The sequence below is a fragment of the Mya arenaria genome, chromosome 2 (genome assembly GCF_026914265.1).
Source record: "Mya arenaria isolate MELC-2E11 chromosome 2, ASM2691426v1".
NCBI classification, from domain to species: Eukaryota; Metazoa; Mollusca; class Bivalvia; order Myida; family Myidae; genus Mya; species Mya arenaria.
The window spans coordinates 63,295,549-63,312,798 of record NC_069123.1 but is presented as its reverse complement, the minus strand read 5'-3'; the positions used below and the strand labels follow the sequence as shown (position 1 = coordinate 63,312,798).

The window sequence follows — 17,250 nt, the reverse complement described above, 5'->3', positions numbered from 1 at the left end:
TGTATTGAACGTTTCTCCACCCGGATCACGTAATCATCTAATTACTCAGTTCAAAAGAACTTCTGCAGATTAACAGCCATCGGAATTTAAGGATAGGATATTCATCTTCCAAACACACCACCTTAGCTCGTAAATCAGTTTGCAAAAGAAAGTATGTTTGTGACGTCATTTTGATGACGCAGTTAGAAATAAAATGTCAGTGTTCATTTAGAAAATATTTGAGGAAATATAATTTTTAAATGAGTAAAAAGGTGTTATTTTTACGTCTATATGAATACAGGTTCACAATTTCCTATGGCCAGTTGTCTATTGAAAATCACTACATTCCCACGCGCATACCTGTCGTATGTTAAAAGGTAAGAACCACAGGGTACCATTAAAGCCCTTAGCGTAAGTTATAGTACAGACAACTCGAGTATGCCATTCGTATATGCATATGAATAGTTACTCCCCTTGTTATCCTATACACTGCATCTATCTGCAATACATAGCAGCATAGCAAGTACTGAAAAAGGCAGCCATGATTCGGCAAGTACGCACCTGGTATCGACCTTATATCTATCGAACATTTTCCACATTTCTCATAAATTGTCGCTTATTTCAATCACTCTTTAGAACGTTTAAACCCAAACTTGCAAAATCAATATTAACACCGAACAAGTTAAGATTTTCTGAAAGAGTGTTTCTACGGAAGCACACAATGCAATTAATGTATGTCTCCATTTGTTTATAAATATTAATAAAGTAGCTTACATAGCCCGCCCAGACGTTTGTAGAGAGGACCTGGTTGCGTTCGTCAAGGTCGAGTATTTGAATGAGTGTAAGGCCGAAGTATACGTCCAGTGTACTGTTCTCAAGGTCGATAGGCCGCCCCATCCGGCCGCGAGCCTCATACTCATCCAGTAGCGTCCGGATGAGCCGCTTCTCATGGCACGTCTGAATGAACGCTGAAATAGCGGAATAGATGCACGTTTACAATCTTAATCAAATGAAACTATAGTCAAGTCATACATATTAGGAGCGTTTCCACAATCTATAGACGGTTTGTGAATGTTCACCTAAATTGTTCAATATTTTTAAGTGAAATTTTGGGTGTTCAGAAAACTATAACCGCATACGATAATTGAAAAGCTAGGCATAGGTCAAGGTGAAAGTGTCGACGATTAATTTAAGCAGGATGACATTACTCTGTCATTTGATAGTTTTACAAAAATAATAATTTAAAGACAGCTTAGAACTGATATCATTACCAAATAACTTGTTGTACGCGATACATCATTCGAATTTAGTAACATATCAATTCCGCAGTTGACTTGACAACGAACCACTCCGATATAAATTGTTATAACAGTTAACCAATGGAGATAGAGATATTTATAAGATACATGGTAACTTTCAGTTTGAACACAAAATGCATGTGGACGGTTTCAATGTATTCTATTCTATTCAAAGTGGATAAGTATGACAGCGGTCGTAGTCATATAAAAGCATTTTATTAAGTCTGAACTGTCGACTTTAAATATCAAAAGTATACAAAAGAAAACTAGCGCTTTGGTAGCCTCACCTCTAACGGGAACCAGCAGCGTTTATGTTAGATTAGTGTCTACCGCCTTAAGGAAACAAAATCAGAACTTATAAGATTTCTAAACCTAAATATTAGCAGGTGCATTATATTTATATAGCCATAGAGTTCATCTTGAATATCTATTCCTTTTCGAATAACAGCTAACTGATCTTTAATTTATAACAAACGCTCGTTTTCGCACCCAGAAATTTTATTCATCTTGACGTGATATTCACTGAAAACGCTTCTTTGCGTGAATGTCACCATCAGTGATGATTAATGAGTTACCTCTCACATCAATTGGACTCATGTGATATATTTGAGCAAACAATAAAAGGCTTTTGGATTGAATTCATGTTTAAGACTGTCGCAATCTGTAATTTTGTTACACAATATGACGAATGCTCTTAATCGTAATTCATTGCTGTCATCATTTTCACTGAAGTTTTTTAAATACCAAGAAAAATGTTGCAGACATTTCTTTTTATGAAAACAATAAGAAACTTCAGGGACAATAAAACAATAAACACTACATGGACAAAGTCCGCTAGTCACACATTCTATAATAAGACATCGTGTATTACATACTTTTTTACATAAAGTCACATTTGAGGTAAATTGGTGTAGTTGTCAATTAACTGCTGTACTTGGAGAACAGTTTTCATTTGTTTTGACATATTCTTCAATATCAAATACATACAACTGCTACAGTAAGGTTTGAGGATATCAATTAACAAATAAATAATTATTAAATGCTGCAGATGACATTTATTGTATATTTAAATAAAATTAAACCCCCAAAACGCCCTTTTTAATAATGGTTGCCATAGTAACCAAATAATTTTCATTTATTTTCTCAGTTATAATTTAGAATGGTTTTGAAAATATGTTGATGTCGTAATAATGCGGTAATTGTGAATATTGTAGTGATGTATATCTTTGAATACAAATGTTTCAATAAATTCTTGAACTTCACCAAATGTCTAGCTGATTCATAAACAAGTGCCCTTCTAGTTTTTGCCATAATTCTCTTCAGTACTTTTATCCGGAAAAATAGGACTGTCAGAAATTACTCATTTCTCATTTTCGACTTAAAAGTGGTTTCGGGCGAAAAATCCCGTGACTTTTCATAATTGTTCGAGACAAGTTTCATAACAATTGGATGAAAACTGTTGGACTAATGATATGCGTGTGTTTTCTAAGATTTTACCTCGTGACCTAGGTTTTGATCGGAGATAATCCATATTTATTATTGTTTCAAGAAACATGAAAACGTGTATTCCGACAAAGTTTCATAACAATTGGATAAAGACTATTGAATAAACGACTGGATTTGTTTCTAGGATTTGATCTGGTGACGTCCTTTAAAACAGCATTCTATATATTAATCTTAATTGATTCTCCAAATTCTTGAAATAATGAAAATGTGACTATAGTTTTTTTCTAAATGACTGTCTTGGTAATGTCAGAAACAGGATAGTAAACGCAATTAATTAGAAAAACACAACAACACTTTGTTATGCTGACCATCTTTTGGTAGTCAAACCTCGTTATCTCGAAGTCGCTGGAATCTCGGGAAATGCATCGAGATTACGCACATTCGATATAACCAAAATAAAAAAGACATGTCAAACTAAAAAAATAACTTTCGGAAAAAGATCGATATTTGTCCCAACTCAGATAAGTAGATCCCATAATTTAACCATGCTAAAAATTCTTATCTTGCCCACGGGCGAAGATAAAATGCCTTTATGGAACTCTTTTTTAATGGTCACCACATTGTAATTACCTCCCTTGTTGAAGACTGTCGTCTGTAGCATCATGGGAACATTGTCTTGTGGCAATATTTAGAACGCTAAATAATTTTTTCTCGCTTCAAATGTCACCAAAAAAAGGTTTTCACGCATCTTTCAAGAAATAATGCTTCACTCTCCTTAGAACTATATGAAGACCAGTTTGACTATTAACAAGATCTGAATCACTGTATTATATATCCACGAATTATTGCATGTCTATACGCATTTATTTTCACTACGCACAAAAGAGTTCCAGCAAAAAATACATTTTTACTTAATTTTGTTTGACTGAGGCGGGAGAAACCTTGTTTCCGCAAAACACCCTACGCTCGGGTCGGAATGAACCTATCTTACACTCTTGGCCATGGAAGATACTTCAGACCATCGTCGATTGCATTTATATTCAAATGGTTAAATTGGTTAATACTTATCCTTGGATAAATATGGACGAATCAATATCGATTTAGGAAAAGATTTACTAATCAAAACAGAAAACCAGTTTTAGAGAATTGGACGCTGATATTCGTTAAAGATTGCTTGAATTATATTTAAGATTTATGATTTAAGCTTTTACTATGAAGATTGAACGTGCATGGTTGCAAGGCAATCAGCATGCTACTGGATTTAATAATACACTAAAAATATATTCATTTTGATATCTTTTATTTTCATTTATTTACTAACAAGCAAAATATTCGTCTGCAGATTGATTGATCACTTTTGTCTACTGGAGACACAAGCGCTGAATATTTTCCTAATTCAATGCTTATTCGAACTAGAATTCCTGGTGCTTTCTAGCCAGGCATACCTTGGTTCCCTGAAACATTTTACCCAACGATTATTTTAGTATACACTTTGATTCAAAAGAAAACGTGCACCGCTGTTGGCCAACGCTGTATTTATGTTTTACAGTGTACCCTATTGTGGTTTTGTTGATTCATCAATAAATATCATATATAGGACCAATATCCTATATGTACTCATATTTAACAATTATCGGTATCATAACATTTGCATTATGTTTCAATTCAAATATTGCATGAAAATAACACTGTAAAAATAATAATTGTATTTAAAAAACACTTAAACCATAACTTCTTAGTTAAAAAAGGAAAATAATTAGTATATAATGCAACAAAGAATATGCAGAGAATTTGCTTTATTAAACAGTCACGACAAATCCATTTTCGTGATGACGTGCGCACGAAATTTATATTTCAATTTCGGTTTTGTTGCAATTTGTGAATGGGATAAATGACCAAATACACACTTATGATTATATTATTGTAATGTTTTATATAAAAAAATACTTCTGAGATTTCTATTTTGCAATATCTAAACACAATAAAAGTTTTATTTTTGTAAACCACAATATCGGATGTTTTTACATAGTACATAGTATTTTTGTTCTCATAAAACCATTTAAACTGATACCAAAATAAAGTTGGTTCACCAGGCATTCTTATGTCATATATTTGGATATCAGATACCGTAATCAATTTAACGGATACAATTTGTAGAGTTTGACATTTTTTCATTAGCATATATGATTATAACGTAAATTGGAGAAATTACTGTCATCCTTGGTTAACAAAGCCTTACGTTTACTTTTTTAAATTTACGGAGAGCAAGTTAGAAGAGAATTTGCCAAGATGGTGTCTGATATCATAGCCAATGAGAGTTCGGTGAAGAAGTTGTACCCAATTTTACAGCTTCTCAATTTTACTTGGTAAACATCAGTAACGAGTGGTATCTTGCTGGTATTCTACCATCACACTGTTCATGGACTGTACGTATACTATACTGGATTTGGGAAAACGAGTAAGTGGAGAAATTGTCAAGACGATATTTTATAGCATCTAGCCTATGAGCGTTCATTTGGTATTGCTCTCGCTCATTTTTTAGATTTGGTCATATCTTTTTTTTATATAAATCTTTTTTAATGTAGTGCAACCACAAAATGTGTCTGGAACCGCAAGCTGAAAACAAAAAATAAAGTATATTTTAAGCGTCCATATACAAAGTAAGAAAGCCATGGACATTTTTAGCAGTTATTCGACTGATTTTGATTGCAGTATTGCGTAGCTTTAATCCTTGTGTTAAAAGTACACGATCGGTAAATCTATGTCCATGGAAGATCAAACCAGTATCAATGGTCATGAAGGGGTTTTATTTATTAATTTTGTGTATGGTACACATGTCCGTTAACGACGAAAAGAATAGACAGTTTATTAAGACTTGTTGAACGTACATCGTCTACAAATCATACAGTTTAGATGTAAATACACCTTTTATGGTTTAACAAGGATGTAATTTAACATTTATTAAGACTGTATATGAATCAAAATCAGATTTTCACAATCGTGTACAATTTGAATTGCATGTTAGACACTATAAACTGAAAATAAGTCCTTTTGTACAATAAATTGTGTGAATACAATATTTATATCATTTTTTTTTTGATCCAAAATAGAATAAAACATAATCAGGTTAAAAATAAAGAAATAAAGTGCATGAGACACCTAAAGTGTTCATTTTTGCCTAAGGAACGCTGTTTTCTCGTGTTGATGGAAGTTGATGTTTTTGACAATGTTTTAAGTACAGACAAAAGGAAAACATCAGCTGAGAAGGTAAACTGTACTAGATTATCAATTTTAACAACATGGGGAAGCGAATGTGTTAAATCTTGTCACATATCCGACGATTCGGTATAACGCGAAAGGAAAATATCTCTTTATTCCGACGGTTTCGAAAAACATTGCAAGGATAATCCATTATGTAAATTTCACTTCCTCCGATTTTTTGTACATCATTTACCAATTGTAATTTGATTGAATAGATTGAAAAACACAAAGTTAACAACTTGTTCTGTGTTGCTTATTTATGGGAAAACGGTAATAGTCAACAGAGGTATCATTAAATTGGTTTAACATTCCATTTACTGTAGAAACAAATTATCCAAATCGTGGGATTTAACAGTTCGATATGCTGAGAGTATTTACCAAATATTTGTTTGTGTTTGAATGCTTTTAAAATTAAACGCTAACGGTAATTTCTAGCGCTAACGTTAGATTCATTTAATGGTTACTTGCCATATGACTTACAATCCCAAAATTACCGACCATTTCAGAACTGCCATGATATGATTAATGCAAACTTGATATAAACAAAACTTTTTTTTAATATTTTACATAAGGTCACATAACTCATCATTGGAGGGGTCACATTCATACACAGTTTAACGGTTCAAACCATCTTTATCAATCCATGCAAGGGTCACCTTAATCTTCCATTTAAGGTACACACATCGCCCATATAATTACGGTACAAACTATCTATATTAATCATTGCAGGGGTCACTACCATCGTCCATAGATTTAAGGTACAATCTATCTATATTAATCATTGCAATGGTCACCACCATCGTCCATAGATTTAAGGTACAAACCGTCCATAGATTAACGGTACAAACAATCTATATTAATCAATGTAGGGGTCACCATCATCGTCCATAGATTTAAGGTACAAACCGTCCATAGATTTACGGTACAAACCGTCCATAGATTTACGGTACAAACAGTTCATAGATATAAGGTACAAACCGTCCATAGATTTAAGGTACAAACCGTCCATAGATTTAAGGTACAAACCGTCCAAACCGTCCATAGATTTAAGGTACAAACCTTCCATCGATTTAAGATACAAATCGTCAATAGATTTACGGTACAAACCGTCCATAGATTTAAGGTACAAACCGTCCATAGATTTACGGTACAAACCGTCCATAGATTTAAGGTACAAACCGTCCATAAATTTAAGGTATAAACCGTCCATAGATTTACGGTACAAACCGTCGATAGATTTAAGGTACAAACCGTCCATAGATTTACGGTACAAACCGTCCATAGATTTAAGGTACAAACCGTCCATAGATTTAAGGTACAAACCGTACATAGATTTAAGGTACAAACCGTCCATAGATTTAAGGTACAAACCGTCCATAGATTTACGGTACAAACCGTCCATAGATTTAAGGTACAAACCGTCCGTTATTAAGGTACAAACCGTCCATAGATTTACGGTACAAACCGTCCATAGATTTACGGTACAAACCGTCCATAGATTTACGGTACAAACCGTCCATAGATTTAAGGTACAAACCGTCCATAGATTTAAGGTACAAACCGTACATAGATTTAAGGTACAAACCGTCCATAGATTTAAGGTACAAACCGTCCATAGATTTACGGTACAAACCGTCCATAGATTTAAGGTACAAACCGTCCGTTATTAAGGTACAAACCGTCCATAGATTTACGGTACAAACCGTCCATAGATTTACGGTACAAACCGTCCATAGATTTAAGGTACAAACCGTCCATAGATTTAAGGTACAAACCGTCCTACGATTTAAGGTTCAAACCGTCCATAGATTTAAAGTACAAACCGTCCATAAATTTAAGGTATAAACCGTCCATAAATTTACAGTACAAACCGTCCATAGGTTTAAGGTACAAACCGTCCAAACCGTCCATAGATTTGAGGTACAAACCGTCCATAGATTTACGGTACAAACCGTCCATAGATTTAAGGTACAAACCGTCCATAGATTTAAGGTACAAACCGTCCGAAGATTTACGGTACAAACCGTCCATAGATTTAAGGTACAAACCGTCCATAGATTTACGGTACAAACCGTCCATAGATTTAAGGTACAAACCGTCCATAGATTTACGGTACAAACCGTCCATAGATTTACGGTACAAACCTACCATAGATTTACGGTACAAACCGTCCTACGATTTAAGGTACAAACCGTCCATAGATTTACGGTACAAACCGTCCATAGATTTAAGGTACAAACGTCCTACGATTTAAGGTACAAACCGTCCATAGATTTACGGTACAAACCTTCGGAAGATATACGGTACAAACCGTCCATAGATTTACGGTACAAACCGTCCATAGATTTACGGTACAAACCGTCCATAGATTTAAGGTACAAACCGTCCATAGATTTACGGTACAAACCGTTCATAGATTTAAGGTACAAACCGTCCATAGATTTACGGTACAAACCGACCATATATTTACGGTACAAACCGTCCATAGATTTACGGTACAAACCGTCAAAAGATGTACGGTACAAACTATCTATACTTATCAATGCAAAGATCGTCCATAGATTTAAGGTACAAACGTCCTACGATTTAAGGTACAAACCGTCCATAGATTTACGGTACAAACCTTCCGAAGATATACGGTACAAACCGTCCATAGATTTACGGTACAAACCGTCCATAGATTTACGGTACAAACCGTCCATAGATTTAAGGTACAAACCGTCCATAGATTTACGGTACAAACCGTTCATAGATTTAAGGTACAAACCGTCCATAGATTTAAGGTACAAACCGTCCATAGATTTACGGTACAAACCGACCATATATTTACGGTACAAACCGTCCATAGATTTACGGTACAAACCGTCAAAAGATGTACGGTACAAACTATCTATACTTATCAATGCAAAGATCACCACATTCTTATAGATTTAATATTCAAGGTTTAAATTGATAAGCTTTAAGATCAATGTTCAAATTTTCTTGCAAATATACTGTTATAAACATTTGCAAGTATCCGTATTACTTAGGAAAATCTTTGTTTATATTCTTAAACGTGATATGTTCGTTCCTAAACAATAGACATTGATGCTGATATGATAATAGTTGCGCGGGGTTTGCACATTTGCACGAAAATAAATCTTGTGTGCGAAAAAACATTTCTCAATTACGGTCTTTGTCGGAGAAAATATCTCGTTTGTTTGATAATTCGCGTTTGAGGAATGGGAGAAGCACAGGCCATTTATGGTGATGCGCCGTGAAACTCGCATAAGGCATTTACACACTAAAAGTACACGATAAACCGCCGATGTACACCTTGCAAGTTGTACCATGTTGATGGGGCGAAACCCTTGGGGGAGGGTTACGGAATAGAACCGAGCATTATTTGGTAAAATAGACATTATTGATTGTTTATACGTTTCCGGGGTAATTCTGGGGTTTTATGATAACGGTTCTGATAAGAATGAGTGAATGTAGAAATAACTTTCATTTCAATTGACTTACTTATCAAAGTATCTTTCATGAATTTGTTTAGGATACAACTCGCAATTATATTATGAAATCAATTCATTATAGCTTTTAGAGAGGAAATAAAATAAGTTTGGTTGGTAGTTTTGTGTAAATTATTTCGTAATACATATACTTTGAAATGTCATATTTTGATTTGTTTCATTTATATATTTCACCTTATATAAGTTACGTTATCTTCGTCTTAACTTTTATTGCTGTAAGAAATAATATATTATTTAAACTAAAACGTCATATGATAACATTGACAGCACCTCATCTGTTTGTTAACGTCCATGGTTTGTAAATACAACTTCATAAATAAGACTGTTTACTAAGCACAAGGTTTGCAAACCAAATTTGACCGTGTACACCGGCTTTATATTCATGATTGCATTTGGCAATACAATGGATACAGAAAATTGCCAACTCGGCATGTAACGTTCAGACACTCTGAATGTTTTTGTGAATTTGTTTAAGCTGACGAGATTCCAAGATAAGATCCGGACATGAACCTGGTGAACTGATCATATGAAACAAGTTCAATCGATGGAGGAGATTTTGAGCAAACACGGGGTACTATAATTACTCCCCTTCAGCTAGCAGATGGACGGACTTATATGTTTATTCACTTTATTTGCTTTAGAGGCGAACGCTAAAGTAAGCCGGGCTACCATTCGGAGCTCCCCGGCCATTTTTATCGAAAACATCCTCGGATGTATTTGGAAGGTTTTCATACTCAAAAAGTGGTACGTTTAAGTCCGCTGCAAGTAGATCGCATAGCAATTTTATTTAGCAGTTAAACTTAATGACTTTACTCTTGGGTATCTTTATTATGTTTACAATAATACACTTCACTGGCAATCAATTTAAACTCAGATCAATTAACGGTAAAACACTACTTTTATTAATGATATAATTCAAAAATTTACGAATTACTTCTGATGTGCCGGCATACATCCGAGGTTGTTTTCGATAAAAATGGCCGAGGAGTTCCGAATGCCGGGCTACAATCCAAAAATCACCGGCGTTAACAACCGTGTGTCGATTGGCCGACAAACGACAAACACATTATTATTGGGAACTATTCGATCGCCTTTTTGGACTAGGGCACTTGTGGCCTAGTTTATAGCCGTAATCGCGATGTCTGCATTTTCAAGCCGAATCTGGGGATTCACTGACGTAATGTATTCATACGCTGTATTTTGATTAGATTGCCGTTAGCAAATTTGAATAATCAAAGTAGTACCAGAACTGATTACAATGAAAACATCCAATAAAAATAGTTCTCCTAACAAGACAAGCTAATTGTATGTTCTTTTAATGAAGCACAAGAAATGGGTATGTAGCGAGTGAGTTAATCGGGTTAACTACATGAATGTTCTTGCATACGGTCTGATTAAATGCAATAAGAATATGAACATATTGGAAAAGTACGCATCGACATTTTTCGTTCAAAGCTCTTGATTGATAGACTGGTAGCCGCTTTCTCTTTTATCCGAAAAGAGACCAGTATCAGCTAACCACGATGCCCGTCGCGCATTCGATATGTCTTTTGGGTACGTAAATCATAATCATGCTTGCGGTCTAAGTAGTAAACAACCAAGATATTTGTTGTTGTTTTTTTAAAAAAGTATTGTTATCCTTTGTATAGAATGTTGGTATTAATTTATTAACAGGGCTGTTCTTTTTTTCGACATAATTTGCATGTTGCCGTGACATTTTCTTTTTAAATACAAAGTTTATTTTTAACTAATCATTGCATGTCACTCAGCACTTTTTTAAATACAGCATGATTTTTGGTATTGATTGTTTAAATACTATTAATGTAAAATAAAAAACCATATGCCGCGTACCTGTATAACGTTATAACTTGTGTTCTTGAGGAAAAGTAAATTCGGGTACCAGTCTACTGTATTGACTCATTCACTCTGATCAGAGCGGTCGAATGATTCACACATGTACATGTTATCATTACTTCCGGATGCTGATGATGTGAATTTTATACGTGTTATATTGAAGAAATTTATCAATAAAGTCGCCATTGAATGATTACCACCATCAAACGGATTTATTGTCTTACCGTGGATAGCTTGTTTAATTTGACACGTAGAATTTCAAGCAATACAAGTTCGTTTGATAAAATCATGTGATTTCAATTTTGTGTAATGGAGATAAAGAAATATCAAATATGCGCATACTTATTTATAAAGTTTCATTTTAAATGAAGCCAAATGTATGAATATGTGCGTAGCATCTGGCTTATGAATATGATGAGTGTGTACCTATGTGCATAGAAATGTCTTGGAGCCATTCTCAGTGTAAGTACATTTTGTTCAATGACATTGTGTGATAAACCATCGCCATTTGCCTGCTCACTTTTGATTTCTACTCTTATTATGCGCCAGTCAATTGTTACCACCCCCTCGGGGTATACTAGGGAAAAGGGCAGTGTTTTCACCTTTCAGCGGTGTCCACGCAGTGCCTGATGATTGCTGTGGTTTTGTCTTCCAGCAAAATATAGCGGGGAATTACCCTTACCTAAGATCCTTGGGTTGCGAGGTTATTTGGCAGGGATTTTACCACCAGTTCGTTCCCGCAGGGTAGGGCAGGGATTTTATAGGGGATTGATTGGACTGAAAGTCAAAGTATTCCCCAGACCTGGAGGGGAGGGGGGCGGGCGTGGTTACATTTGACTGGTGCATAAAGTTCTTTTTCTGAAGACGCTTTGAGCTCACTTTTTGTTTCCTCGCCAAGAATGAAAATCAGTAATCACCCAATGTTGTGGCATAGTGAAGTAATGAAGATTTTACCTCACAACAGTCTTTCTCAAAAGCTGTCCAGGCTTTTTTATGCTTAAGAATAACTTACCTGGAGATGTCAGACCAGAAATCGTCTTGGCATGAGATTGGATTACTATGGATCAGCATGCACCAGTCAATTGTAACCAGGGTCCCCACATCCGGGGCTATACCGGGGAAATGGGCCGTGTTTTTACTTTCAGGTGGCCCCGCAGTATCGGGTCTTCGTGGAAAATACAGTGCGGATGTGGCTTAACCTAATGTCCCTTGGGTGCTGGGGGGATTTGGTGGGGACTATGCCATCAGATCATCCCTGCAGGGCGGGGATTTTAGCTTGGGTTGGCTTGACCGAAAGTAAAAGTCCCCACTATTCCCTGGACCGTGGGGGTGGGGTGCATGGTTAAAATTAATTGACTGATGCATAAGCTTGCGTATACATACAGATTCAGTGTTTTGGTGCGCAGTTGACAAATTAACTAATTACTTATTAGAAGTTAAGAACATATATTTATTTATATAAGTTATACTTTGCAATCTAAATCATAGATTTGAAAAAAGTAACCTGTATCAATTCTAGGCACTCCAAATGTTACAAATCTATTCAATTCGGAGTGCCTGAAATGAAAGCTTCTTGATTCTACATTCAACATCTTTCTGTATGACCAATGACCAGGAGAATCATGAACCTACAACCATTTGCAACTACTGAGATAGTGAGCTACCAGGACACAGGAGACAGAGGACAATACACGAATGGCCTACTGTTGCATTTATTTATGTCTTTTACAAATATTATCCAAAGTATGGCCCTGTGGTTTAAAGCTCCCCTGAAAAAGAGGTGACAGGTTTTCTATATAGGATATAATTACATCATTGAAAATCTTCTCTGAAACTGCAAATAACAAACCTTTGATATGAAATGATTTAATCAAATTAAACAATTATGTGTACTTTGGTTAACATACGCCAACCACGTAAATTAATTTGTTTAGGTCTGATTTAACGACATTGAGATTTTCAAAAGAACTATGACTTTATCTGATTAAACACTTTAATCCCCCCCCCTCCCTCTACCCACACTTTTAAAATTTCCTTTGCAGCTTGCAAGCAGTTTTAGTCTATAGTTTAAGCTAGCCCATTAAACAGTGACCCCTTGTGATGTGAGCCGATTTGTTTAATGCTTAGAACATGGTTATCAACATTCCCCTAAATGAAGCCCTAGTCCATCAGTGCTTTCAGCACTTTGATTGTATTCAGACTGCTTCAGATGCTCTTCGTGTAAACGGCATACGCAATGTAACCGGCCTACCAAAGGCTACGCCGGTGCTGTATTAATGATATGGCGCAATGTATCAAACTAAAACGTAATGTGCTGTATGGTTTTATCGTATTAATGTTAAACATTCATTTTTTTTAATAAAATAACATTATATATTCGAAAAACATTGAACAGCAATTTAAGCACAAGTTAACACAAATGGTATGCCTCTTTGTGTGTGGAATGTTTCGGTTGGCTTGATGTAGATAGAGATTAATATGTGTATCGTACGATATCGCACAGCCAATTGTTTCAATAACATCATGTATATATATCCATGTTGATCAAGTAAGACGACATCCATCGTTTCTGTGTTAAGCGTACGCAGGCGGAAAGGGTGTGCGCTTCCCGATCGAAAACCTCATTTTTTATATGTTAAACGATGTTGCTGGATAGGTTTTATTACTTTTTACCTTAATTTCCAATACCAGCACACAAGTGTGAATGCTTCATGGTTTGTGCTAGTAGTTTTGGCCTTTGGTATCAGAAAATGTTGCATTCTGTGTGATGTCAACAGACATACGTAAACGCTTTACTTGAAATTGTTTGCAGTGAAAATCTGTCTTACAATTGAGAATTGTCCAGAATGGACTAAAGAGGCACTGGTTTTTTTACTCTACATAAACTCTCCATGCTACTCATTTGGTATTCGTTTTTTTTCAGAGGCTAGTTTTTTTCAGGATAGCTTAATAGATTTGCATACCAAGGAAAGTCGCTAAACATGAACACAATTTGGTATGGCATAATTGCAGAACTACTATAGATTCACTTGTTTTAGAAACTATATATTTCTCTAAACGATCATTAGTGAGAATTGCAGGATGTTTTATTTTAAACCCAATTGTCTCCATTTTATTGTATTACCTCCAGGAAACGAGATTAAATTTATGGCAGAAAAATACAATGCGCGCGATGTCCCATATCTAAATGCCATTAGAACATATACTCATATTAATTGTTAATTGATTAATGGTATGCCTGTATCTGATTGTCGAGCACTTTATTATTTCAAGACACACATATAATCTAATCAAGCAAAACAATTGTTTTTGGCCTCGACTTATCAAAACTGTCAGCCCGGAATTTGTAAGTATAAGAGAGGTTGTGGAACGACATGCCATGTAGCTACACACACACGCACACATGTATTGTACAAGTACATGTGTACATGTTTCCCAATCTCTTTAATGTCTGCATCTGGTCGTTAAGTACTGAAGGTTTATTTATTTAGAAGTTGTTTTTATAATAAGCTCTTGCCCATATAAGCCTTACATGATTCAGTTCGCTATGATTGACTGGACAAGTGTGATGCTTGGCTTTTCCATATTCTAACTGAACCACTCAGCCAACTCCACTGTTTTGCTGACCGTCTCCATGCGTTATATATCATATACCAATCTTCAAGCATATGACTTCTGTCGCGTTGTGTGCTCCGTAAGCTGCGGTTATCAAATATGTAAAACATTTTCGAAATGTTTGAAATGTCTATAAGGCCCAGCGTTGTTTTTTTGTTGTTTGAATTCAAGCTTATGGGCATGTCTTCATAGTTCAGTGGCATTATTGAAATACAGCGTATGGGCCTTGCAAGACCAGTAAGTTTACAATCGTCATAAGAAAGCAATGTTGACCAATCGCTCCTTGAAGCAGTGAGTCAGATACTTTCTGACCCTTTCTTTTTCCTTCTTGCTTTTTAAATTTACTGACATCAAAAGTCCATGTTCTTAACCTTTTTCTTACACATGTTATGCGCCAATTATTTATCACGTATAATTGTGTGCTTTTGGGGAGGACGATATCAATGTTGTTCAGAACTTGATTCTAACTCAATTGCTTTCGTTTACTTTTCATTATTGTTGTTTATATCGAAACTATTTAAAGAAAACAGCAATACGATCTAACGCACTGGAAATGTTTCATTGCCATTCGTTTCCGTTGTAATTACTTTTATGAGACACATTTTATACTGATTTTGTAAGATTGTGACCCAACATGGTTATTCGTGTTGTATTTTGCGTGGAGATCAGAGAGAAAACTTCCCATATTCCCCTGTCTGTTCTTTAAGACAATTTCTTATTGCGTAAACAACGCTGCGGTGTAGATGTATCATGACTCATTCATGAGTTGTGTGTGTATTAGGCGTCAACGTAACAGATGTTTAAACATTTTAAGTGACGCGGCTAAGTGCTGTATTGACACAATGTTGCAATATGTTGTTACTGGTGCTTCTAGCTTCCCATAAACAGTACTAAACACTTCACAATATTCCCACATTTTCAAGCGTTCATTTAAGATACTGTATTGAACGAACACCACCATCAAAAGAAATTGAGGGATGAAAGATAGAATCCGCCCGCGCAGAAGGTGGAGATGAATATATCTACAATTCCCATTCTAATCAATGTAATTGTCTGCTAACATCTACTAACTGCGGGTAATAAATGTTTACCTGACGCGTTAGTTTTGATCAAACGTAACTTTTGGGGTGGTACAAACATAATTGCATATGTTTCGTTTTGTTATCGAATATCCATTACATCTTACAGGAACTGAATAAGAACTACGTGGGAACGAAAACTAAATTCATAGATTCAAAGCAATATCATCGAGGTCTTGACAGTTACAGCTATAACCAGGCTACTGTACAACAATTCGATACTTAAAACGTTTTAATATTAGTATGTAAAGCCTGTGGCATTATTTCTGTTCACAAAATAAATAATTAAAACACAATAGAAATATGTATTTTGACAAAGATAATGATTTGATTCTGCTATTTTTCTACTTGATTGGAGTGTAAGACATATTGAAACGGACCAGGTCTTTTTCATGAATTATACTAAAACATTTATTTAAATGGTGCTGACACTTCGTTATGTACACTATATTAACATGTACTTAAATGGAGTAAATTTAGTCCAATATTTTACTTCAAAACATGATCCCGAGTCGGAACAAATCACACTGCTGTAAGGCGGACATTAAGGAATACATTACCATATAAACCGGAAGGATTTAATTTTCAGAGATGCTATACGTGAATCGTGTTGTCGCCTTATTTTCAGTATTAGGTTCAAAGCAGCTTCGCTTCTCTAACATAGATATATATTTATCACATGCTTACCCTTGTTTTCCGTGTAATATACCCATTACGAATATTTTCATCTTACACATGTGTAAGATAACCTATCAGACATTTCTATTGGCCAGACTAATCACACGCAACCTAGATATCCCTCCGCATTGTTTGTAAACAAAATGATTTAAATGCCAACAAATACTTACCGTAATAATGAAGCTGTAAGACTTCCGGGAGAGAAATGGCTAACGAATCATAGTGCCAGAATGCATCTTGTACAAAAACTTTCTGATAACAATGGTCCGCCAACCAGATAATGCAGATCACAAAAATATCCAGTCAGACAACAAATACAGCCACAATAGTGACAAACACCACAAGAACATTTCAAACATCTCCAACTTGACCAACACAAGCAATATGCAATCAATGCCATTTGCTTGCCAATTTAATCAGCTGTCGTTTACCGAAAACACAAATACGAATTCCCCAGCACAGACATCTCATTACACATCCCATGACGGCTAGAACATCATGTTCTCTGGAAACATTCCTGGTGGAAAT

At 35.3% G+C, this 17,250-nt stretch overlaps 1 protein-coding gene across 2 annotated transcripts in view; it reads right to left on the bottom strand.

Annotated features, from left to right (window-relative positions):
• Positions 1–17,250, bottom strand: part of LOC128243290 (neuronal acetylcholine receptor subunit beta-3-like) — an 84,148-nt gene that overhangs the window by 21,426 nt on the left and 45,472 nt on the right. For both annotated transcript variants that reach the window (XM_052960978.1, XM_052960972.1), the window contains exon 2: positions 754–947. In XM_052960978.1, the coding sequence (XP_052816938.1) occupies positions 754–947 (194 nt within the window). The remainder of the gene's footprint in view (positions 1–753; positions 948–17,250) is intronic.